Source organism: Pipistrellus hanaki, assembly GCF_964339955.1.
Source record: "Pipistrellus hanaki genome assembly, chromosome: 3".
Taxonomy (NCBI): domain Eukaryota; kingdom Metazoa; phylum Chordata; class Mammalia; order Chiroptera; family Vespertilionidae; genus Pipistrellus; species Pipistrellus hanaki.
Window position 1 is genome coordinate 166,619,581 of NC_140505.1, and position 23,950 is coordinate 166,643,530.

At 44.0% G+C, this 23,950-nt stretch overlaps 1 protein-coding gene across 2 annotated transcripts; it reads left to right on the plus strand.

The window, feature by feature from the left end:
• Positions 1–832: 832 nt before the first annotated feature.
• GPRC5D (G protein-coupled receptor class C group 5 member D) lies at positions 833–9,120 on the plus strand. 2 transcript variants are annotated; one of them, XM_084879618.1, is made up of 4 exons: positions 833–929; positions 1,661–2,597; positions 7,753–7,809; positions 8,858–9,120. In XM_084879618.1, the coding sequence occupies exons 2-4, from the start codon at positions 1,703–1,705 to the stop codon at positions 8,863–8,865; spliced, it is 960 nt and encodes a 319-aa protein (XP_084735744.1). In that variant the 5' UTR covers positions 833–929; positions 1,661–1,702; the 3' UTR covers positions 8,866–9,120. The 2 variants fall into 2 exon arrangements, with proteins under 2 accessions (XP_084735744.1, XP_084735745.1); XM_084879619.1 differs by lacking the exon at positions 7,753–7,809 and having other exon boundaries at positions 8,858–9,119.
• The last annotated feature ends 14,830 nt before the right edge of the window (positions 9,121–23,950 follow it).

Below are 23,950 nucleotides of genomic sequence, written 5' to 3' on the forward strand. Positions count from 1 at the left end.
GATTTGGGGTCTTCAGATGTCTCTGTTAAACTGTAAATATCCAGGAAAAGAACCAAGGAGTACATTGGGAGTAGGGGTGGAGGGATGAGGAGGGGGCCCATAGCCAGTATAGGTGGGACATATAGCCAGTAGTAGTGTGTGATTGCAAGAGAAAAGGAATATGATCAGCCAACATCATCTGGTAACTTTCAATTTTGGGTTCTATCTTGGGCCCTAGGAATGCCCCAGTAGATTGAGAGCCAGAACAAATACATTCTGATACAGGGTAAGGAGAAGAGGGAGAGAACTTAAGCCAAAGCCCATCCTTGATGGACAGCCAAGACTTGAGCAAAGACTTCTAAAGGAGAATAGCAGAGAAGACAAATTTCCCCCAATTCACAATTTTGCCGATAACTGGCCCTTTAAATGCGCATACCCTCTTTTTTGGCTCAGTAAAAGTTTTATTCCTTTGTTGAGTGGATGCTCTTTGGATCTTACAATCAAGATCAAGATCTGAGGAAGACTCTGGAGACAGCATTGCAGGAAGTAGGTCAGGAGAAGAATGAAGGGTCCTCATGTCAGATCACCTGAAGGCCTCTCTCAGCTTCCAGTACATATTGGAATATATGGGGAGCAATCAGTCACTCCTAAGTTCACTCCCCCTTCAGGACCTCTCTAAGGCCAAGGTGCCTTGAGTGAGCAGTGGAGTGGAAAATAATTGTTATCACCAAAGAAGTCTCTGTAGAAAAAGTTGCTGTGAAACTGGAATAGGTGTGTCTTTCTGACCTTCCGGCTTTTTTATAGGCACTGCAGGAATCTGAGTGAGGGCCTCAGTCCTTCCGCCCATTTGGGGAGAGAATAAAGAAGCTGAGGTTGTCTCCTTCTTACTCATTGGCAGTTACAACCTCGCAGTCAGCAGAGCCTCAGCTTCCAGCGTGGACACAGAGAAGGTAAGTCGGAATGAAAGGGCCATGCCTCAGCTATAAGCCTGGGTCACTCCAGCCATCTGGCTTGGAAATAACTGAAGAGGAGGCGAGCTAGGAGTATTCGATTGCAAGGTACTTATTTCCAAATGAATATGCGGAATTTTTTTCCTAGACAACCTCTTTTAAGACATAGATTTTGGTGCTAAACTACCCAAAAAGTTTTTAAAGGCAGGGACCATATTGTATCCTTCTTTGACAAGCAAATAATAAATATTGAAAATAACATGATGCATTGAATTGACTTGAATTTAAAGAAGGAACAGTCATTAATATTACTAGGGAAAAAATCACCTGTCTGTCTCCTTCAAGCAGTGCATCAGTGTCTTGAGTGATCCAATGACCCATTAATGTCAACAACCCTTGTCCTAGAGCCTGATTTATCTGGAATCTTATAGATCATGCATATCTTGTCAAACGCACCAATTTATGAAAAAGACTCTGCCTGCATTAACTTCAAAAAGCCTTGTAACAGAGAAATTGTAACATAGTAATGGATGGATTATCTGGAAAGACTGTTCTGTTCTTCCCAGTAGGATAGTTTTGAGGGTTTGATAGTTTGAGGGCTATTTCATTTAATATGTCCAGATGTCTTTAAGTTAGAGAGAGAGAGACATTATAATGATATGCCTATACCCAACATGCATTCTTGTGGGTAGATGTAAAGTCATAGGTTTGTCTCACATTTTTTTCTGCAGGAAAACAGAAGTCCATTCTCGTGAAGTCCACTTACAGTCACCATGTATGAGGACTTCAGCGAGTCCACTGGGGACCATTATTTCCTCTGTGACACTGAGGGACCATGGGGCATTGTGCTGGAGTGCCTGGCAATAATTGGCATAGTGGTTACAATTATTCTGCTCTTGGCATTTCTCTTCTTCATGCGAAAGGTTCAAGACTGTTGCCGGTGGAATGTTCTCCCCACCCAGGTCCTCTTCCTCCTGGGTGTGCTGGGGCTCTTTAGCCTTGCTTTTGCCTTCATCTTCCAGTTCAATCAGCAGACTGCCGCTGTACGCTACTTTTTCTTTGGGGTTCTCTTTGCTCTCTGTTTCTCATGCCTCTTGGCTCATGCCTCCAATCTGGTGAAGCTAGTCCGCGGTGGAGTCTCCTTCTCTTGGACAACGATTTTGTGCATTGCTATTGGTTGTAGCCTGTTGCAGACGATCATTGCCATTGAGTACGTGACGCTCATAACGACCAGATGTATGATGTTTGTACAAATGGCACCCTGTCAGCTCAATGTGGATTTTGTGGTACTCCTGGTCTATGTCCTTCTCCTGATGGCCATCACCTTCTTCGTCTCCAAAGCCACCTTTTGTGGCCCATGTGAGAACTGGAAGCAGCATGGAAAGTTCATCTTCGTCACGATGGTCATCTCCATCATTATCTGGGTGGTGTGGATCTCCATGCTCATGAGAGGCAACCCGCAGCTCCAGCGGCAGCCCCAGTGGGATGACCCTGTCGTCTGCATCGCCCTGGTCACCAATGCATGGGTTTTCCTGCTGCTGTACATCATACCTGAGCTCTGCATTCTCTACAGATCGTGTAAACAGGATTGCTCTTTACAGGGCAATGCCTGCTCAGCCCCCGTCTACCAATGCAGCTTCAGAGCGGAGAACCAGGAACTCTCAAGAGGTACTTTCCTGGGGGTATTCGGAGAGCAGGGAGGTTCTTCTGTGGGAGAAACAGGAGAGAAATAGGACCAGAGGATAGCCAAGAGGGAACAAAAAGGGAGTGGTCAGAATGTAGTGGATGGCTAAATAGTTCAAGCATAGAAATGAAGACCCCAGAATCAAGGTTAAACTTTCATGAAAAAAACGAGTTCTTCCAAAATACAGAGAGACCAATGGAACAAGACCAAGGCAGAAATGAACCAAAGGCCCTAAGTAAAGAGGGTGTGGCTCTAGTGCTCATGCTGGGTAAAGAAAGGCATCCACTATAAAATGACTTAATCAGCCCCAAATTAGGCTTGCACCGCGCAATTGTATGACATATAATGCTAAATCCAGATGTTGTGGCTGTCAAGTACAAAAGTCAATCCTGGCCACAGTGATTGACATTTTAAAAGTTAAATCTCAAAGTTAATTTGCCCAAACATCATCATAAACTGATTTGCAGGACTCATCACCTCGTTAAAGTCACAAAGCCAAGTAACTCCGGATCTCTGCTTTTCAAAGTGTTCACTGCTTAAAACCCTTCAGGGTTTACAAAAAGGAACAGGAAGAGGCATTAAATCAGAATCCTGAATAAAGGCACAGATGCACTATCATTAATAGAAATAAAAGCAATGTGCTTATGTGACAATTTCATAATAATTTCTAGGTCACATTTTGATCCTTATGTAAGAGCAAGCCACCTGACTATCCTTTATTAAAGAATAAAATATATTACCCATGCCAATAAGGAGGCTTGGACACCAACAACCTGAGGAAAATGGTGGCTGATTTCAGTCATCTGGAAATATGTCAAAACTCTTTATTTCCTTTCTAAAACATCTGGCATATTATTCATAACCAAATGTCATAGTTGCACATCAATTCTTGTGTCTTAATAGGCATCTGATTTCTCACAATTTATTTCTAATGTGCAAAGATGATGCTATTTTATAGACTGCATAGCACATATAATGGTCACTAAGCTCAAAAAATTAATAGGAGCTTTCCTTTCAAGTGCATACACTTTTTAAAGCTGTAATCTATGGCTAATTACACATTCAAATTAAATCCTTCTCGGATAGATGCACCCATTAATTCTTTTCAGCTCAGATGACCGAGAGCCAGACACTGACAGTATATGTCCTTCCGATGGCAGTTTTTCATTGCTTGCTGATTCCGTGTAATCAGCTCGCTGAGGTTTGTGGCAGAATTGCAGAGTCCATCTTTCTTGAAACTACTTCTCATAGTTCTCACCAGAAGATAGGATAAAACTTCTCCTGTTGGTTTTATTGTTGTTTCATGATTCCAGGAAACAAAAGTCAGAGAGAGGAGAAGAGAGAGAAAGAAGTCTTAGTTTCATGAATCCCAAGCACACTGGAATTTGTAATGATCAATATTCCATACCCCAAAAATACTGGGCAAATGTTTAACGTTGTTGAAGGATTGTCCTGGTGGAAGAGCAAGAGCTTACAAAAGCACAGTGTTTCCTGGGACTAGCCCTATTCCTCCAGCGTCGTTAGAAAATCAATTTCTGAGCAGAGAACAGCCTGCCAGTGACATCAGCGTCAGTGTAGTCTGATACTTGGTTGGGGGCAGCGGGAGGCAGGGGACAATTGTGTAGTAAAGAACACATAGATTGTGCTCCAAAATCGGGCAGAATAAGCAGAAACTTAAGTTTTAGAGAATGGAATCAGAATTTAGGTCACCTGGAAAAAGTACAAATATCAAATATTAGAAGAATGATTAAAAGCCAATAAAAAGTACATGATTACACCTAGCTAGGGAAAACATACAAATAGACACAAAATAGATAAAAACCAGGCAAGTATCATATAGTAAGTACAGTATAATAATTACTTGAAAAATCCTAAGTGTGTCATAGGTCATGAGCTGACAGTGGGACAGCAGCTTAGCGCTGTCTTTGTTTTTGTTTGCTCAGGAAACAATCTCCCTACTATATAAACAGACCTGTGGTTAGCAAGAACAATGAGGCCATTGTACTCAACATGGGTCAGTCTCTCTCAAGAACACCCCTTCCAGTCCTGGGATCCACTAATGAGAAGTGTGGGGAACTTGGAGAGGTTTCGGTGGGAAACCACAATAGATGATTAAAGGATTAGTTAGAACATCAGACCTGTGAGGAAAGGCTAAGACAATGAAACTGAGATGGCAGTTGTGGATGTGCCCTTCTCATAGACTGTTTACCTCTCTCTCAATTCTGTACTACAACATGACATCTTGTTTGAGTCTGTGAAGTATGTGTTTGTTATGTGACTCTTCTGATTAATAGTGTTTGTAGCTGTGACTCCAGCCACATAATTATTTGATTTACCACTGGGTTGTGTGGACCAGAATTATTCAACTGAAAAGAAGAATAAGCCAAGAGGGGATTCGCAGGGAATTTCACAAGTATAAAAACCTCTCTCTGAGAGGCTATTGTCCTGTTATTTTCTGTTTCCAACTGAAGACAATAGACAGAAGTGGACTCAAACCAAAGCATGAGGGATTTAGATTAAATAGAAAAAATAAGGGTTGGTAAACACTGAAACCGATCAGCAAAGGGGGGGTTAAGGACCCCATTTCCCTGGAAGTCTTGTGAAAGAAGATTAGGCTTTATCTCTCTGAAGTGGCTTAGGGACTCAACTCCAAGATATAAAAACATCTGGATGAAGAATGAGAATGCTGTCATGTTGCTACAGAACACCAAACAATTGGATATAAATACTCTATGTCCTGTAACAAATGTGTTCCTAGCAATTAGTATATCGATTGATCTTTTGAAATTAGTTGTTCTTTTAACTGAGAATTTTTAATATGATAAAATTTGCAGAGACCTCAAGTATAGTAGAATATCAGCTACCAATCTTTTTTTAGGGTGGGAAAGCTCCTTTTCTAATTAGTGCCTACTTTATCTGTTTTAGACTAATTAGAATATTGTTATATCAGGTTTGGTCAGAGCAAGACCCATGAATATTTGAAAGTGTCACATTATTGTGGGCATTTTTCCATCCAGTATTTGAATGTGTACAAAAAACCTAGTATTATTTCATTTGAAGGTTTTAAGACAAAAATAAAACATCTATCCTATATAATAAAAGCCTAATATGCAAATTATCTAAATGATGAAATGACCAGTGGAAGGACCAGTTGCTATGACGTGCACTGACCACCAAGGGGCATACACTGAATGCAGGAGCTGCTCCCAGCCTGCAGGTCCCAGGCCAGCCAATGTGGGTGCCAGCAGGGTCCCCTTTCCCCAATCACCCCACTGGTCAACACACAGATTGGCCCTAATCCTGCTAGGCCTAGGGACCCTTCCCGTACATGAATTTCATGCACCAGGCCTCTAGTGTAATATAAAAATGGGTCAATGACTATAAAATATGAACCAAGAGAAAAATTATTTTGCAAACATAAGCCCTTTGCTTTGTTTTCCTTATAGCAATTACTCACTTTTGCTGAACATGGTTCTTTTTTAAGAATTCTCAACAATTTTTTCTTCAAGGAACCCACCCACCTTACTATGAGAAACCCAATTTGAATGGTCCCAGTGGGTATGACCTTCATTTGTTCTTTCAGGGGAACAAATTGTAAACCCACTCTTTTTGTCACCCTCAAGAGCGACAGGTCACAAAGAGAGAGAACTGGCATAATGTGGGGAGGAAGGCGGTGAGCTGGAGAACTGGGCTTCTCTCATTTATGATCTGTTCTGATAAGAATGTTAGACAAACATTGGCTACCACGGGGTTGCATGTGAAGGAGTCTTGTTATGCCACAAGGAACAAAGTTAAACCAAAAATTCAGTTCATTCCCCTGTGAAGGAAAAAAAAAACTTTCATATATCACCGGATCCAACCCCTCTAAAAAGTGCCAGTAGGAGGATGTCAGACCATTATTTATAACTATGCCACCAGCACTGCCACCAATAATAACACACAAAGGATAGCACTGTGGTGGTTTCTCTACTGTATATCATACCTTATTCCAAGGGCATATATATATATATATATATATATATATATATATATATATATATATATATATTAGTTGATTTAATCTTCAAAACAAACCTATGAAATAGATTTACTGTTTTGATCATGATGATCCCTCTTTTACTTCCATCAGGAAACAAAGGCAACAATCAGTTAAGGCAGTGGTCGGCAAACCGTGGCTCTCAAGCCACATGTGGCTCTTTGGCCCCTTGAGTGTGGCTCAGTGTTAGAACCACTTCTTCAAAATAGACTCACCCAGGTCGAAAACTGACTTCGGTGCATGAGTCATAAAGTTTTAATTGCACTGTACCTGCACACCCACACATGGTATTTTATGGAAGGACCACACTCAAGGGGCCAAAGAGCCACATGTGGCTCGAGAGCCAATGTTTGCCGACCACTGAGTTAAGGAATTTGGCCCTGGGTAACACAGCTAACCAATGAGAGAGCAGAGCCGACCTGCTCCATATCTACAGCCACGAAGTGTGAATACCAGTGGCCCAGCTATGCCTGTAACCATTAAACAACAAACATGTATCGAGCCAGGGCCTAGCCTCAGAGACAAACACAGCTACTTTCTTCATAAAGCTACAGTCCTGTTGAGGAGACAGACATTCAACAAATAGCTACATGTGTGATGTTCTACAACAATATAAAATTGTCTTTAGTGATGCTTTTGTATCATGACCAGGTTTTTTTTTTTTACATCAAATCAAAATGTGTAGTGTCAAGCCTCAGAGACTTTAGAGATGACTTAGTTGAGGCTTTTTATTTTGCTGCTGAAGAACAGTGAGATGTCCTGGTCGGGTGGTGATACCAGAGAGCAAAGGCTCAGACCCAGTGCCCGTGTTTTCTCTCTAGAAAGCGATGAGGGATCTTCAGCCTCTTTAATTACTAACCACAGATGAGCTTCTCCTGAACACAAAAGGCTCTCCATAGACAATCTTCCTCAGAAGCATTAAAAAAAATACTCCTTTTTAAATTACAGATTTTTTTGTTGTTGTTAGAACAGCCTCAATGGAGAATTCCTTTCTAAAGGGCCAAGAGCCTCTTTGCAACCATTAAATCTTCTCCTTGTCCTCGTGTGCTGTTTCCCAATGAAGCTCTGACACTAACCCAGCCCTTCCCTCCTTTGGCTTTCAGCCCGAGACAGTGATGGAGCTCAGGAGGATGTAGCATTAACTACATATTCAGCTACAGGTAAATGTGCTCATCTACACTCACCAGAGAGGGCCAGAGCAAGCACGCCCGCCTTAGGAGAGCGGTCAGGCTTCATCTCAGTGGCTTCTACTGACCTGAGAGAGGAGTGGCAGGGCAGGGTCATCCTTACAGGCATGTGAACCTTCTAGACGAAACCATGCCAGGGTGGCACAATAAAGGCAAGTCGGGCCTTTTGCTTCTGCCCAAGCCCCTCCCAATCCCCATCTCGGCTGCCATCACCAATACAGTGTCCTGAGAAGAAAAGGCAGCTTGAGGGTTTGTTTGAGGGTGCAGAGAAGCACCGCTGTTGACCGTGGGCACAAGAGAGGGGGGGGATAGTAAGTATGTTTTTAGTATCAGCTGTCAAAACGATCCCCGGAGCCCCACTGGCTGCCTGTCTGAGTCACTGTCCAGCTCCAGCTGCCCAGGATGCCCCGAGCGCTGGGTTAGGTCTTGACATCATCATCTGCATGTCCAGCTGGATGTACTAATTTTAATCCTTCTGGGCCAACGCAGAGGGAACACTGCTGAGTAGAACTGGAGGAAACTTGTTTTTGTGCTGTGATGGCCTGAAGTCACACAATCCAGACACAATTCTTGTTCTATGGGGATTAAAAGTAACTAAAATGCAAGAGAGAAAGTCACATACTGTACTAGGCAGCTCTAGGCTAATCCGTCTGGTCTGTTATCCGAGACTCAGCCTTTTTCTGGAATGACACACAGTCCAGGATATAGCTGTATCATTTGCTATAATTAACCCTCTGAAGGGCCTGTACATGATGGAAAAAATCTTTATTATCCCCTGTGAGAATTTCTTGGGTTACTTTCAACTTCCGGTGATCAGCTGCTATTCAAGAATCTTGCAAAGAGCTTCTTGTTAGCAACTAAGGGTAAAGAAGTTCTGATATGGGTAGGCTCGATTTTTCCCCCTTTTTTATTAACCAAGTATTAAATGATGGTGAAATAACAGTATTTTAAAGATGGTTCTAGAGAGTATCATTCCCTATGTTGGCTCAGAAAGTTTATGATGGCGTTTCTTCCTTTCTAGACTGTTGATCTCACACAAGAGTATTTCATCCACGGCTAAACTCTGATGCGGGAATTATAAAGTCCACGGGAATCACGAGTAGTGAAAACCCAGAAGACCATCCTAATGTAGCCCTGGTGGGCCACTGGGGAGTCCACAGAATCACACTGCCAACAAAACATCGCCTCCTCCTTCCTGCTCTGCTTCCTGGTCCTCTCCATCCATCTGGACCTTCATCAGAAGACCGCCTATTCAAGCATAATTACAGTCTTGCTGGCCACCCTACCTGACTATGTGTCTCTTTCTTCCTTCTGTAACTGAAAGCTTCCCTTCCTTAGCAACACTAGAACAAATTGGTTCCTCTTACCAATGGGACCGAAAGACCCTGGTCTGTAGAAATTAGGGTCACTCTAATATGACAAAGTCTAGAGGTCAGTAGCAACTCACTCTTGGAGTACTCTTCTGGTCATTTTTTTTGTTTATTTGTGTGTTTGTTTGTTTTGTTCATCCGCACCCCAAGGATATTTTTCCATTGATTTTTAGAGAGAATGGAAGGGAGGGGAGAGAGGAAGAGAGACAGAGAGGAGAAGAGAGAGAAATATTGATGTGAGAGAAACACATGGTTTGGTTGCCTCCCACACGCACCTGCCCAGGCTCAGGGATCAAATCTGCAACCCAGGTACGTGTCTTGGACAGGGAATCAAACCTGAGACCCTTTGGTGTACAGGCCAACACTCTAACCACTGAGAAACGCCAGCCAGGGCTAGTCACTTTTTACAAAGGGCCCCTAACATATCAGTGACCCAGCATTTGTGATAAAAGTCATAGCAGAATCCTCAGGATCCCACCAATGGGTATTTTAAATAACACGGACATTTCATAGACTTGGAGGCTGGCAGACTCTCTCCCGGGATGTCTGCACCCCAGGACAGCGAGTAGGATGGCATATGTGGCTGGGGTCAGTGACCCGCTTTGATGAACCAGTAACAGCGAAGAAAGAGCCACCCAGCTGATGCTCATAAAGGATTTTAGGTGCTGCACATAAAAAGCAGGGTCTGCCTGTCTTGAAGTTTCTAATGAACCGATGCCTCTGCCCTAATTACTCTGGCTTCATTCCTCATGCAGCCCCACGTCCTTCCCCACGGATTCATCTGTCCTCAGCACCCATTTGTTATGTGTGGCAGTCAGAGCAGGACAGAGTCAGAGGTGTGCTGTCAGAAGGGCTCTAAGGACCTAATTCAGCCCCATGACCTGCAGGTGAGGAAGCAGAACCCTAGACAGATGGAGTGACTTGCCCAGAATCACACAGTGGTTAGTGGTTTTCCAATGCATAGACACCTCTTTGCCCACTCCAGCAGACTTCTCCATGCCTATGTTTCTGTATTTACAAGAAAGGTGTGCTCCTCCCTGAGAACCAAATGGGATATTTCAGACCAGTGAGTGTTGAGTGCTGCTGTGTAAAAGATCTTTGAAAAATAGCTAAGATTCCATACATGAAGGGGGAGGGGGAAAGCCTTTTTAATGTACAGCATGGACTTCTTCAGTGTCAACGAGTATCTCCTGAGCATGTGGAGGGTACCCGGAACCGTTCTCAGGCTCGTCCTGGGCTGACAGCACTGCTTTGAAAGATATATGTTATTTGTGGAGGGGAGTGTGAAGTCCCATATCCTGCACGGTTCAGGGTTCGGGCTCTGGAAAAGGGGCCTCATGCAAAAGAAAGAGAAGAGACAAGAAATAATAACTTGGAAATATTGGGGGGCCAGGCAGGATCCCAACTCAAGAGGAAGGACTCTGGTTGGGCTCAAGCCTTGCCATCCTTTTATTCAATTTGGGATACACCAATAGCCCTTAGGCAGGCAATTGCTAGTAACAGATGGAGCACCTTATGAATAAGGATTTATATGACTATCTGGTAGGGAAGTTGCTTCAGCTACCATTGTCTCGACTAAACAGTGGGTGCCTAGCTCTGACCTTTGCCAGGGCTTAAGGGTCACCAGCATTCTGGGCTCCTTGTCCACACCTCTCTGCTAGTGAAGACAATAAAATAGACGGTTTCCCACAGGGGAGATAACACAATGCAAAGGATTTTATTTTTATTGATTTTTAGAGAGAGAGAAAGGGAGAGGGAGAGAGAGAACAAAACATCGATTGGCTGCCTCCTGCACATCCCATACCGGGATTGAGCCCACAACCCGGGCATGTGCCTTGACAGGGAATGGAACCGACAACCTTTCGGTGCATGGGATGCCCAACCAACTGAGCTACACCAGCCCAGGCAACAGTGCCCTCCTTTTAGAGATGAGGAAAGGGACTTGCCCAGGATAACATGGCTTGTTAGTGACAGAACCAACTAGAATTCCGCAGCTGCTGTTTAAGTGCTCACCCTCTACACAATTTCCATTTTCATATATTTTTCTGCTACCCTCAAATTAACTGCTCCTTTTTGAAATTTGTGCCCTGGGCAATGTTCTCAGCACAAATCAGAACCTAGGTTAAGTGACCAGAGTTTTACCTTCTGCTTTTATTGGTAATAGAAAAACACACACACACACACACACACACACACACACACACAAAACATTAAGCCTCAGACCTATTGATTAGGTGGCATACTACTTAACAAACCAGATAAAGACGCTAATTTGAGAGGGAACAACAACCCATGCAACCTCACATCTTTGGAAGAAAACCATCATCACTGATCCTCCTCGTTTCTAAGCCCCAAATGATAGCAATGACACCTTCGACATAATTTTGTTTGTTTTACTGGCAGAAACTTTTCTGTTGAGTCAGCTCACAAATTTTATATATATATATATATATATATATATATATATATATATATATATATATATATATATTATTGAGTTTTTACAGAGAGCAAGAGAGAGGGATAGAGAGCTAGAAACATCAATGAGAGAGAATCATCAATCAGCTGCCTCTTGTACACCCCCTACTGGGGATGTGCCCGCAACCAAGGTACATGCCCCTGACCGGAATCAAACCCAGGACCTTTCAGTCCACAGTCTGACGCTCTATCCACAGAGCCAAACCAGTTTCGACCAGCTCACAAGTTTTAATGAACACATTTTATATTTTTTTTATTGATATTTCATGGAGAGGAGGAAGGGAGAGAGATAGAGAGCTAGAAACGCCGATGAGAGAGAAACATCGACCAGTTGCCTCCTGCACACCCCCCACCAGGGATATGCCCGCAACCAATGTACATGCCCTTGACCGGAATCAAACCTGGGACCTTTCAGTCCGCAGACCGACGCTCTACCACTGAGCCAAACTGGCTTCGGCTAATGAACACATTTTAATGAAACCATATATAATAGCTCATACTGTTTCCCAAAATGTTTTTTCCTAAAATTAGTAAAGGTAAAATTTAGCATCTTTGTACCAAATTGCCTCTGAAGTGGAAAGCACAATTTAACCAAATGTTGGACTATGTATTAGTTAGATTAGGGGGTGGGAAGGGGGGCTGTACTTTCCAAGTATTTTGTTCAGGATGTTTCAGGGATGAAGTTGTACTATAAGTTTACACACATGGCAGCAGGGAGACAAAACTCTCTCTGGGAACCCAGTGTAGCCACCCATCTGGCTTCATATAGATGGACTACTGTCAGGCATTGGGAGGAGCTTATTGCTCCCCCCTGGTCCCACAACCCCCACTTAGCCACTATCCGCTGACTGACTCTCTCCCTATATGTCATAATTCAATTATGACATATAGGGAGAGAGTCAGTCAGCGGATAGTGGCTCTAAGAAGGGGTCTGATTGGTCCAGCTACTCATCACTATCTCTGATTGGGAACTCTTTTGCATTGTTCCTCCTCTTAATGTACAATCAGCCTGTGGATTGGCTGCCTTTAGGTCTAGTACCCACCATTGGTCCATTCAGCTGGTTTGGTCATGTGGTACAGACTTGGTCACATATGTCTGCTCCCTAGTGAGAAGTGTTCTGTGGGCAACAGGGGAAGGCATAACATGCATCATGACTGACCCAACTCAGGAGAGACTAATCCAGGAAAATAAGCTTTTATGAAATTATAGAATATTTTAATGAAAATATAATTTTATTCCTTTTGAGTTTATGGAGCAATTCACATAAAGCTAAAAACCCCAACCATCTTCTAAGTTGAGATTTATGTGGAACCATTTAAAAGAATAAATAAAACCATGATTAGTTTATTGTACTCAATTACTCAATTCAATAAGTATTACTTGAAGATCTAAACTCACTTATATGTAATGGGTTACATAATTTGAAAGGCACTTAGTCCTCTTCTGATTTTATTTATTTATCCAAAAGAAAAAGTATCAATGAAAAACTTCACTATAAAATACTTTCCTGATATAAATGGCTGGTTAGCTCAAAACTAACAAAATATCTGCTTGGGTAGGTATTATCCTATATAATAAAAGGCTAATAATGCAAATTGTACCCTCCATGGGAGTCTGACTGGGAGTTTGACCAGGGGGCAAGGCTGGCTGACCAACTTCTTGTGACCCCTCCTCTTGGCCAGCCTGGCCTGATCAGCCCTGATCAGGGAGGACTGGCCAGACCCCACCAATGCATGAATTCGTGCCCTGGACCTCTAGTTTAATATATCCTACATCTTGATGTTTGTTTTTTTTCTCCTAATTCAAAGAACATCAAAGGTTTATGTCCCTCCATATTAAATCTCATAATCACCCCATAAACCTAAAGGGTCTCTACTTAGCATTTTTTAAAAATATATTTTATTGATTTTTTTACAGAGAGGAAGGGAGAGGGATAGAGAGTTAGAAACATCAATGAGAGAGAAACATCAATCAGCTGCCTCCTGCACCCCCCCCCCCACACACACACACACACACTGGGGATGTGCCCAAAACCAAGGTACATGCCCTCGACCAGAATCGAACCCAGGACCCTTCAGTCCGCAGGCCAACGCTCTATCCACTGAGCCAAACCGGTTTTGGCTCTACTTATAATTTCTTATTTCAGTCTGTGGTGTGGTTAGGCTAACTTTTCCTCACTCTCTCCTCTCTCTACCCATCATTCCTTCATTCTTCTTTTGTATAAATGCTCCCTTTTCCTAGGATTATATATCTTCATATTGGTCAGATTTGTGCCCTTTTTATCCTACTTTTCATCCTCCCACAATCAGTTCTAAATCCACTTTTTCTCAGAAATTTCCTCTGGAGACATGAGGACACAGGGTTGTCACACATCAAGACCAACTTAACTTATGGCACAATGAGGTTCCCTTTTTTCTCTTCACACTCAGATAGTAAACAAGATACTCCTGTAGCACCTTTCTCAGAATAAGTCTAATCATCTATTTTAAAAGCACACAATGAGAAATAAACTAGAAAATCTATGTTTTTTCCCTTGGTAGAAAAGCTGCTGTATTTTGCATTTGAGGGAGATGCTTCTCAATTAACATTAAAAGGGAGTGATCATGAAGACCTTGACTTTGAGAAGTAATACTTGACATCTGAGTAAAGAAAGACTTTTCTTGAAATTGTTAAAAATGTCTTAATGGCTCGGTCCAGTTTGAAGCTACTGGTCTCTTGTGAGAGATCAAGTTTGCTGCTCTTCAAAGGTAGATTAGTTAGAATTAAGTTTGCATTTTAACATATAGCAGAACTCGCTTATTTAAAGAACTTCAAAGTGGCTACCTCAGGAGACACAGAGATGTGCCATTGCTTAAACTCTGATCAGAAGGCCTTTCCTGGACTGCCTTCAAGAATGTGTCAAGGAAATCAGTGGGATTGGATTACTATGGGGGTTAAACTGTCCGATGAAAGAAATGAGTTGAATGATGAATTTCTAAATATTGATCTTATCAAAATACTCTTCCATGTTTTAAATCAAATAGAAAAAAGTTAGTATAGACTCTCAAAGCCTGGGCTGGTAGCTCAGTTGGTTGGAGCATGGTCCCAATAACCAGGGTTGCGGATTCGATCCCCGGTTGGGGTACATGCAAGAATCGATCAATGAATGCACAGGTAAGTGGAACAACAAATCAACATTCGTCTCTCTTACATTCTCTCCCTTCCTCTCTCTAAAATCAATGGATAGAAAAATTAAAAGTAAAATAAACTCTTGAAAAATCTCGAGCGCCTCATTGCCTAATCTGTTTGCAGCCTTGGTCAACCCTCATAAACCCATGAGAGGGACTGTGACAGCTACACCAGCCTCAGAACCCAGCCTGATTGGAAACAATTGCTCCTGTTGCAAAATAGCCCAGAGTTATAAAGCCAGCACACCAAAACAGCCTGTTTTACAAAATCTTGATGTGTTTACCATGGACTTTTTTTTGCATTAATTTTTATTATTAAAATGTTATATAAAATATTATTGATCATGGTTACTGAGGGTTTGGACACTCCCTTGGATTCTGTGCCCAAAGTAAGTGCCTCTCTCTCTCCTGACCCCAGCCCAACCCTGCGGATCAGACTTGCCTCCTGTGGAAGGGTCTGATGGGGCAGGAGAGGGAGCCCTGGCTGCACAGCAGAATCACCTGGGAAGTTTTAAAAGCTCTCCATGGCCCTGACCTCACCACAGACCAATTACATCAGAATTTCTGGGAGCAGAGCCCAGGCATGGTTATGTTTTAAAATCCTTCCAAATGTTTCTGTTTTGCAGCCTGGGTTGCAAACCACTGCCATAACCATAGGACAGGGTGGAAGGAATTAGAAAGAGGGAGACGTCAGGATCCAGGCCTGGGTAACCAAGGGGAGGAGGGCTCCACTTGTAGAAGAGGTAACCGAGGAGGCCAGCTCAGAAAGAGAAAACGGATGTGGGGTTGGGGAGGACAGCAGATGAGTACAGAGTTAAACCAATAGAGTGTGAAGTGGGAATGCACAGATGAAGAGAAGGCTGTGGAGTTCCGAAAGACAGAGAGAGAGATTCAGGAACAAGCTTAGAGGTGGAGGAGGAAATTGTGGGGGGAGAGGTGATTGCACTGGGAGCATAAAGAGAGGCCCCGAGAATGCCTGGAGGTGGGGAAGGCTGCTCCCTCCCTAAAGGGATTCTTTCCTGATACTTCTGCCTCCACATCCAGTTCCACTTTAACTCTGGGGCATCTCCACCAAGGTTCTGTTTGCAGAGCCACACTCGAGCTCTGGATAAGTAAACCAGGAGAGCACACTGAGATTCTTCCAGAGTTGGGAAGGAAGCTGCTGGGGCTTGCCTGGAAGATGCGAGAATCAGCAAAAGGAGAAGAAATGGGGCCAACTATCCAATGCCTGTCCCCAAACCTGCCTAATCAGCACAATCAGCTGAGATGCTTGTTACAAATAAGAATTTTCATACTGGGGCCCAGACCTACTAACCCAGAACCTGCAGGAGGAGCCCTGGGATTCCTACCGTGTTTCCCTGAAAATAAGGCATCCTCCGAAAATAAGACCTACTTACAGGTTTCCTTCTGAGTGAAATATAAGGCATCCCCCCGAAAATAAGCCCCCCCCCCCTAGGCTAAATATGAGAGATTTGGTCCACTGATTCTGAAAGAAATGGAGTCACAAGAAATTCACCAGGAAATTCAGGAATTGGATTGTTATGATGATGTTCCAGAAGATGATGACATGAATCTCATTGAATAAATGAGTAAATTCTTGATACTGTAGGATGCACAGTTTGTCTGGTTTGTGTTGACAACTACTGTACTACCGTACCGTAAACAGATAATAAATTTCCTTTATTTTCATTTAACAATAAATGTGTACTGTATTCTTCTTCATGGAAAAATAAGATATCCCCTGAAAATAAGACCTAGCGCATCTTTGGGAGCAAAACTTAATATAAGACACTGTCTTATTTTCGGGGAAACAGGGTAGTTTTTAAGTTCCTAGGTAACTCTCAAGAAAGTGTGAGTTTGGGAAGCACCGTTCTGTGGACAAGAAATGGCTTCCTCTGTGCTCTGGTTTGTAGCTAACACTGTCCAGGCTTTTCCAATTTGGCCCCGGGAAGGCAGAAAGGGATTGGCTTTGTATGGCCACAATCCATGGAAAGATTTTTCTCCGTCAGTCAGGCCCCTGGGGACATTCAACTTCCAATTTGCATCTTCTTTTCTCCCCTGGTCTGCTGTAATGTTCAGCCCACCCCCACCCCACAGCTGCTGCACGAGGTCACCATCCAGGAGAACATGTGACCAGAAGCAGCTTGTTGTCTTGAAACTGAGGAAGATAAACCCTCCCTGCGTCTATTTGCTGGCACTCTCATCTCCTTCCAGCTTGGTTTATACGGCGTGAAAGGTCCTCGTTCATCCATTGGGTTCAAGTCCGTTTAGGACAGGAATGCACTTGGGGAAAAGGACTGCACTTGATCTTTGGGGGGATCCATCCCAAAGACTTCTCTGCTGTTTCGCTCTGGGGCAGCCGTCTCTCTTTCTCCACATTCTGAAGTTTGTTCTTGTGCAATTCCCCTAGGAAACGGCGCTTTCCCAAGCTTGACAGAGAAAAGCTTCGGGGAAATGAAAACTTGGAGTTGATGAAAGGCATTCAGTCCAAAGAGTAAAGAGGCGTTTTTTTTTCTTTCCTCCAAGCCTAGGGCTTGTTGAGTAGCTTTTATCACGTTGGTTTTCCGTGTTCTTTTATGAAAACAAAAAAGAAAACTGATGGTGGACCAGCTGAAGTTCATCAGAGTTATTTAAGAATAAATTGGCACAGAAAACACAAGGGGGGGGGGGGGTCTGACAGTGGTGTTGAGAGATGCCATAATCGTAATTGTGGCAAACGAACACAAAATGAACAGATACATTTTTTTGTCCCTGAAAATTTATTCGCTCATGAACAAATGCTCCTATGTGTGCGCGCACTGTGCCAGCCCCTGCAAATACAGGAGGAAACAAGACAATTTCTGGTTTTCCCGAAATATATAGAATAATGGGAGAAAAACAACAAATAAACATAATTTCAAAGTAGAAGTACTCTGAAGGAAACAGACTGGCGGCTGAGGGAGGCCTCACTACGGAAATGACCTTTGGACTGAGGTGCAAATGGTCTGCAGGACAAGGGTTGGAGAACAGTTGGGAAGAGTTGGGGTAGGGGGGGGCGCGGGGATTGCAGTGGGAGGCATTTTGAGCTGGGGGCCCTCAAAGGAAGGACTTCTGGAAAAACATGTCTCTGACCAGAGTGACTGGAACCATTAAGAACTCTAACTTGAAGAATCAGAGCCAAGAAGGGCTGGCAGTCAGATCACAAGCACCACGTGCCTGGAATGCATTATTAAAGGATGGTGAGGTGTGATTGCCTGGGCTCTAGGGCAGCCAGGCGGGGTCTGAGGGTCACCATACATATGGAGCTTTTTAAGACTGGAATAACTTTCTGACTAAAGAGACACCATGAGAAAAGCAGGGATCTGGGAAGCCATGGAAAGTGGAAAACGACAGAATGCCATTGGACTGTGACACAACCCAAAGGGCACATGGGAAAGTGTGGAAATCCAGGTCTCAGGAATGGGTTGCTCACCCACGTAGGGGACAGTTGGTGGCAGGCGTTCCTCCTCAGCTATACAGTCTTCAGATTTGCTAACTATTTGCAAGGAGCTGTATTTTCTTTGGCTTGACAATGTACCTGCATATGGCCAGTGATTAGGATTAAAGATAACGTTTCATCTCACTTACAGAAATGACCCTCTGTACCTTGCAAAGACATCTGATCTGTGTATATATGGATATGTAAGTGTGTGTGTGTGTGTGTGTGTGTGTGTGCTGACACACCCACCAGCAGACACTTCACTTACATACTAGGGAGTTCAGAGACTCCCACTCTCTCTAAAAAAAGATATTTGAAGAGCATGAAAACTTCTGCATTTATCCTTTATGCAGAATTGATAAAGAACTATTTTTCTTCCTATTCTCTTAAAATGAAATCTTACACACACACACATACTAACCCCAGTGACCTGGCAAAAACATACAGGCACCAATTTGGTGTGTCATTGCCACCAGGTATGTTAGGAAAACAAAGGAACAGAGGACCCAGCCAGTGCCTTTGAAGGGGCTTGGGGTGGGCTGGAGTCCATGTCATCAAAAGAAGCCCATTCTGTGCATAGCAGGGTCTGTGCCTTTGGGGGCTGCTTCTCACATGGTCCCCCATCACATGATGTGGCTGGGACCTTCCGGGACTGACAGGAGGATGTAGCCGCCCTCACTAGGAGGTTCTGTGATAAGGCCAAGCCCCTCTGCCCAGTGTCTCAGGCAGTTCATAATACTCTTGGAATTATAACTTAATAGTCTCCTGAATTTCTGACTCTTAAGTCTTTAACTTCACCTTAACATAATTTTCTCTTTATTATTTTGCAGGTCTCTGATTTTACTACTCTTCCTCCTACCTATCAGCCCTCTTTTTCCCATTCCCTCACCCACACTCCACTCTTTGTCCCCAACTCAACTAGAGGGAGGACCTCTGACTGGGCTTAACTAGATGAGAGGTCCTCTCCTCTCTGTCCCTCTCATCTAGTTAAGCCCAGTCAGATGCTCCCTCGGACCCTCACCCTAGTTCCCAATGTTCATAGAATTCATGGGCTTAGGACTCAGAAGACTAAACTCGTGCTATGCAAGGACAACCCACAGACCATTTTTATTTTGCTGAGCAATACAAATAATAGGATTCTTTCTTATGCAATTAATCATCCTCAAAGAACAATATGGACTTTAAAATGGTAGCTTTTATGTAGATAACTAAGTGGGGCAATATTTCAAGCATTGACTGCATGTATCTGAGGACACTGGTGTTTATAAAGTTCAAGTATCTTTGCAGAGGATTCTACATTATCACCAGGTCAACATAAAGTGATATTAAATATAGCATATACAACAAGCCCTCCATATTCACAGGTTCCACATCTATAGATTCAACCAACCCAGATTTAAAATATTTGGGGAGGCTGTGCCCTCAGGGGTCCCCAAATCTGTCTCTTGCTTCAACAGTGTTTGGATGGGACAGACCAGGGACGCCCCTTCTTCCAGCCTCTGTCCAACCTCCAACCTCTTTTCCAGTCACCACCTTCAGAAACACCTCAGCCTCCATGACCAGCCAACATCAAGGCCAGCCAACACCGTTTGGGGTTTTTTTTGTTGTTTTTTTTACCGTAACTCCCTATTGCCAAATAACCATAAGTTCCAAAATTCATCAGAAGTATTCCACATCGAAAAAAAAAAAAAAAAGTATTCCACATCGCCAACCACCTGGTCAGCCTGCATCTGCGGGCCTCTTACACCTACCTCTCTCCAGGCTTCTATTTTGACTGCGATAAAGTGGCTCTGGAGTGCATGGGCTCCTTCTTCCCAGAATTGTTGGAGAAGAAGCACGAGGACGCTGAGAGTCTCTTAAAGATGCAACAGCATCTGCATTCTCTTCCAGGACGTGCTGAAGCCTTCCCAAGATGAGAGGTAAACTCAGGACTCCCAGGAAGCCCCCGCAGTCATGGAGAATAGCATGAACCAGGTCCTTTTGGAGCTGCAGGCTCTGGTTTGACCAGCCCAGACCCTCATCTCTGTGACTTCCTGCAGAACCACTTCCTGGGTGAGGAGGTGAAACTCATCAAGAAGATGGGGTACACCTGACTCACCTCCGCAGGCTAGCCGACCCCCAGGCTGGGCTGGGCTTCCCTCAAGCAGGACCAGGAGCGCTTGGATCCCAGAGGCCTTTGAGGAGCCCCTCTGCCTCCCCCTGGTGTCCGGCTTTTGCCTGAGTCTCTCCTGAAACCACTAGGCATCCTTTTAACCAGGGGTCCTCAAACTTTTTAAAGTGGGGGCCAGATCACGGTCCCTCAGAGAGCTGGAGGGCCGGACTATATGAACTACTAATTCCTACTGTAACACCTCGGCTGCGCTCACTGCCCAAAAAACCTGGCGGGCTGGATCAGACTCCTCTGCGGGCCGCATGTGGCCCGCAGGCCGTAGTTTGAAGACCCCTGCTCCTAGAGCCCTCTCCCATGCAGTGGACCAAATGGAAACAATAAAGCTTTTTGCAGAAAAATTAATTAAAAACATTGGGGGTGGGGAATGTTACCTCTTGCTGACATGTATTATGTAGTTAGGCCTGCAATGGCTGCTTCTGTAATGAACATGTACAGATTTTTCTTCCTTGTCATTATTTCCTAAGCACTATAGCATCTATTTGCATAGCATTTATATTGCATTAGGTATTATAAGTAATCAAGAGATTATTTAAAGCATACAGAAGGATATGTGTAGGTTATATGCAAATACTACACCATCTATATATATAAAAGCCTAAGCAACCAGCCGACTGGCCAACTGACCTGTAGCTATGATGTGCAATGACTACCAGGAGGCAGACACTCATCACACAGGCATGGAAACATGGAACAGACTGATGAATCTCAGAGGGAAGTGGGGAGAGGGAAGGGCAGGAAGGGATTAATTAAAGATCTTATATACATACTAGAGGCCTGGTGCATGGATTTGTGCACCAGTGGGATCCCTCGGCCTGGCCTACAAGGACCAGGCCAAAACTGGCTCTCCAACATCCACCAAGGTGTCCCAGATTGCGAGAGGGACCCCACTAGTGCACAAATCTATGCACAGGGCCTCTCGTTTTATATAAGGGACTTGAATATCCACAGAGTTTGGTATCAACAGGGTGGGGGATGTGGTCCTGGAACTCATACCTGGTAGATACCAAGGGATGATTACACTCTTTTCACATAGCATCTTCCCTAAAGCAAGGCTGTGAAGAACTGTTCTGGAAAATGCAATCATCACAATACAATATACAGATGGTGTATCATAGAATTGTACATCTGAAACCTATAAAATGTTATTAACCTATGTCACCCCAATAAATTCAATAATTTTTTTTTAATTTTCCTGCCAGCCAGGAAATGGATGACAACATCCAGTAACAAATAACACTCACAAAAGGTGAGGGCACATCCAAACAATGGAATGCATTTTCATTTCACCTGAGGGCTAAGGAAGTGTTTGGGTTGCAGGTGTGGGGGAAGAATATTGTACAATAAAACTGGTAATCTCTCCACGGTTCTTAAGATTCAAATACCAGGCACGACAATTTGGCAAGTAAAAAAGTCCAGAAGTCTGAGAATTCCAAGAGTCCTTCAGCTTAACCCAGAATTCCCCACGTCATCCTCAACAGAGACTGAACACCTCCAGCAGCAAGTCACCCACCACTTTGCAGGAAGTTCTTCTGGGATCTGCCTCCCTAAAACTCCTAACACTGAGCCCACCTGTTATGCTGTCATTGTTCAAGAAAGCTGGGAGGCAGCCTGGGGTTGTGCATAAGGGATCCGAAGGCAGCTTTATCACTTGGTTAGCTGTGTCAGCTTGGAGCATCCATTCCTGCAGGCGTTAAGTAAAAGGGGATGATAATCATAATAACTTAGAAGGCCTTGTGAGTATTAAATAATATTACACAAGTAAAGCCCTTAAAATGGAGCCTGGCCACAGAGTAAGTGCACATTAAATGTTAGCTCTGGTCATGATAACGCACCCTGCCAAGTCCTCTCCTCTCCATTTCCATCAACCGTTCTGTATATCATGTGGTTCTTTTAAAAAGCTCCTCTGTGAGAAGCTCCTTCAGTCCCATGAGGCCCATGGAAATGGATTTCACGTGCTGATGTGGTGTCACATGCCTCCCGTTCCGTGGGAACAGTGGCGGCCTTGACTCCCACTACACGGCTGTGTCAGTGCTGCCTGTGATCGCCTTGGCTCTTTGCCTGCTGAGCCACATCACGGGTCCTCAGCAGCCTTACAGCCCATTCTGTGCACAGCGGGGTCTGTGCCTTGGGAGGCTGCTTCTCCTCATGACTGTCAAACCAAGTACTTATGTGGTTTATTTGGGAGGTGGGGGGGGGGGGGGGGGCATGAATACATTTATAACTATTAAACTAAATGTGGGACCTTTATTCTAATCTATTCCAATACATTATTATTCCATCTTTCCTAATGTTGTTGTGGGGGGGTTTTGTTTGTGTTTGTTTGCTTGTTTGTTTGTTTGTTTGTTTAGTTGATGGATCTTAATATGGAAGGGGGCCTGAACTAGAAGTAGCTGGGACCAGACAGTTGGGTATTGCACATGTGGTAACCAAATTTCATTAAAGCTTCCTCTTCTTTTCTGTTGAAGATCATGGTTGAATCTGGTGCTTGAGACACACAGCTCAGGTCGTTATACACAACAGTTACTTGCAAAGTGTTTCTGGGGAACTGCCTCTGTAATCTGCCATCAGAAACTGCACAGGGAGATTGCCCTGGAGGGGGCCCTGTAGCTCCACACCAAGGAAAGGGAGAGCGCTGGGTATGGGTTCTTGACTCTATGTGGGACTTAGAGACGTGGAAGGATCATCATGCTGGCGGGGGAAATGAATTCTTTTTTGCCTTGAAATCCGTCTTTTGACAGCCCACACCCACTCCCTCAAGAGGCAATATGCTCCTTTGGCTTGGGGGTTGCAGGACAGTGATCTGTGGTTTAAGCAGAAAATGTCAGTCGCCCTCCAGTCCCTCTCCCCACAGCTTACATGCAGAGGGGGAGGGGGATCATTGGAAGAGAAATGAGAACAAAAGGCAATTGGGAAGACAAAGGAAAATGAGAGGAATTTAAAACATGGGTGACCATGGTCACTTTATCTGATTCTTTGCTCAAACCCCCTTTTGGGGGGAAAAAAAAAAATGTGTCTAACACTGACCTCCCAAGTGTCGACAGTATTCAGAACACACAACCAGAAATCTGGTCCCAATCCTATCTAATAAAAGGGTAATATGCAAATTGACCGTCACTCCATCACAAAGATGGGGGCACCCATAGCCACAAGATAGCGGCACCCAGTCCTCTCAGCACCACTGGAGTCCCCCAGTCCCAGGAGGAGAAGGGCGGCCGCTGAGAGCGGGCAGCGTGAGCAGCCTGGCGGAATGCTTGTTCATTGCCACGTCAACAAGGCAAGCGTTCTGCACCCGGCCGTGGATGGGCCTCTGGGCTTCGGAGAGCCTCTGGGCAGCAGGCACGGAGTGGCCAGGCCCCACAGAAAGCTACGATGCACGGATTCATGTGCAGGATTACTAGTTGTATTATATCCATCAGTCCTGAGTCCCCTCCTCTGAAAAGTGAGGAATGTGAGGCACCAATTAAAGAAACT

Coding starts and splice junctions, on each gene's coding strand:
- GPRC5D (XM_084879618.1), top strand. CDS start 1,703: ATGTATGAGGACTTCAGCGAGTCCACTGGGGACCATTATTTCCTCTGT. Junction 2,598..7,752: donor GAACCAGGAACTCTCAAGAG/GTACTTTCCTGG, acceptor TTTGGCTTTCAG/CCCGAGACAGTGATGGAGCT.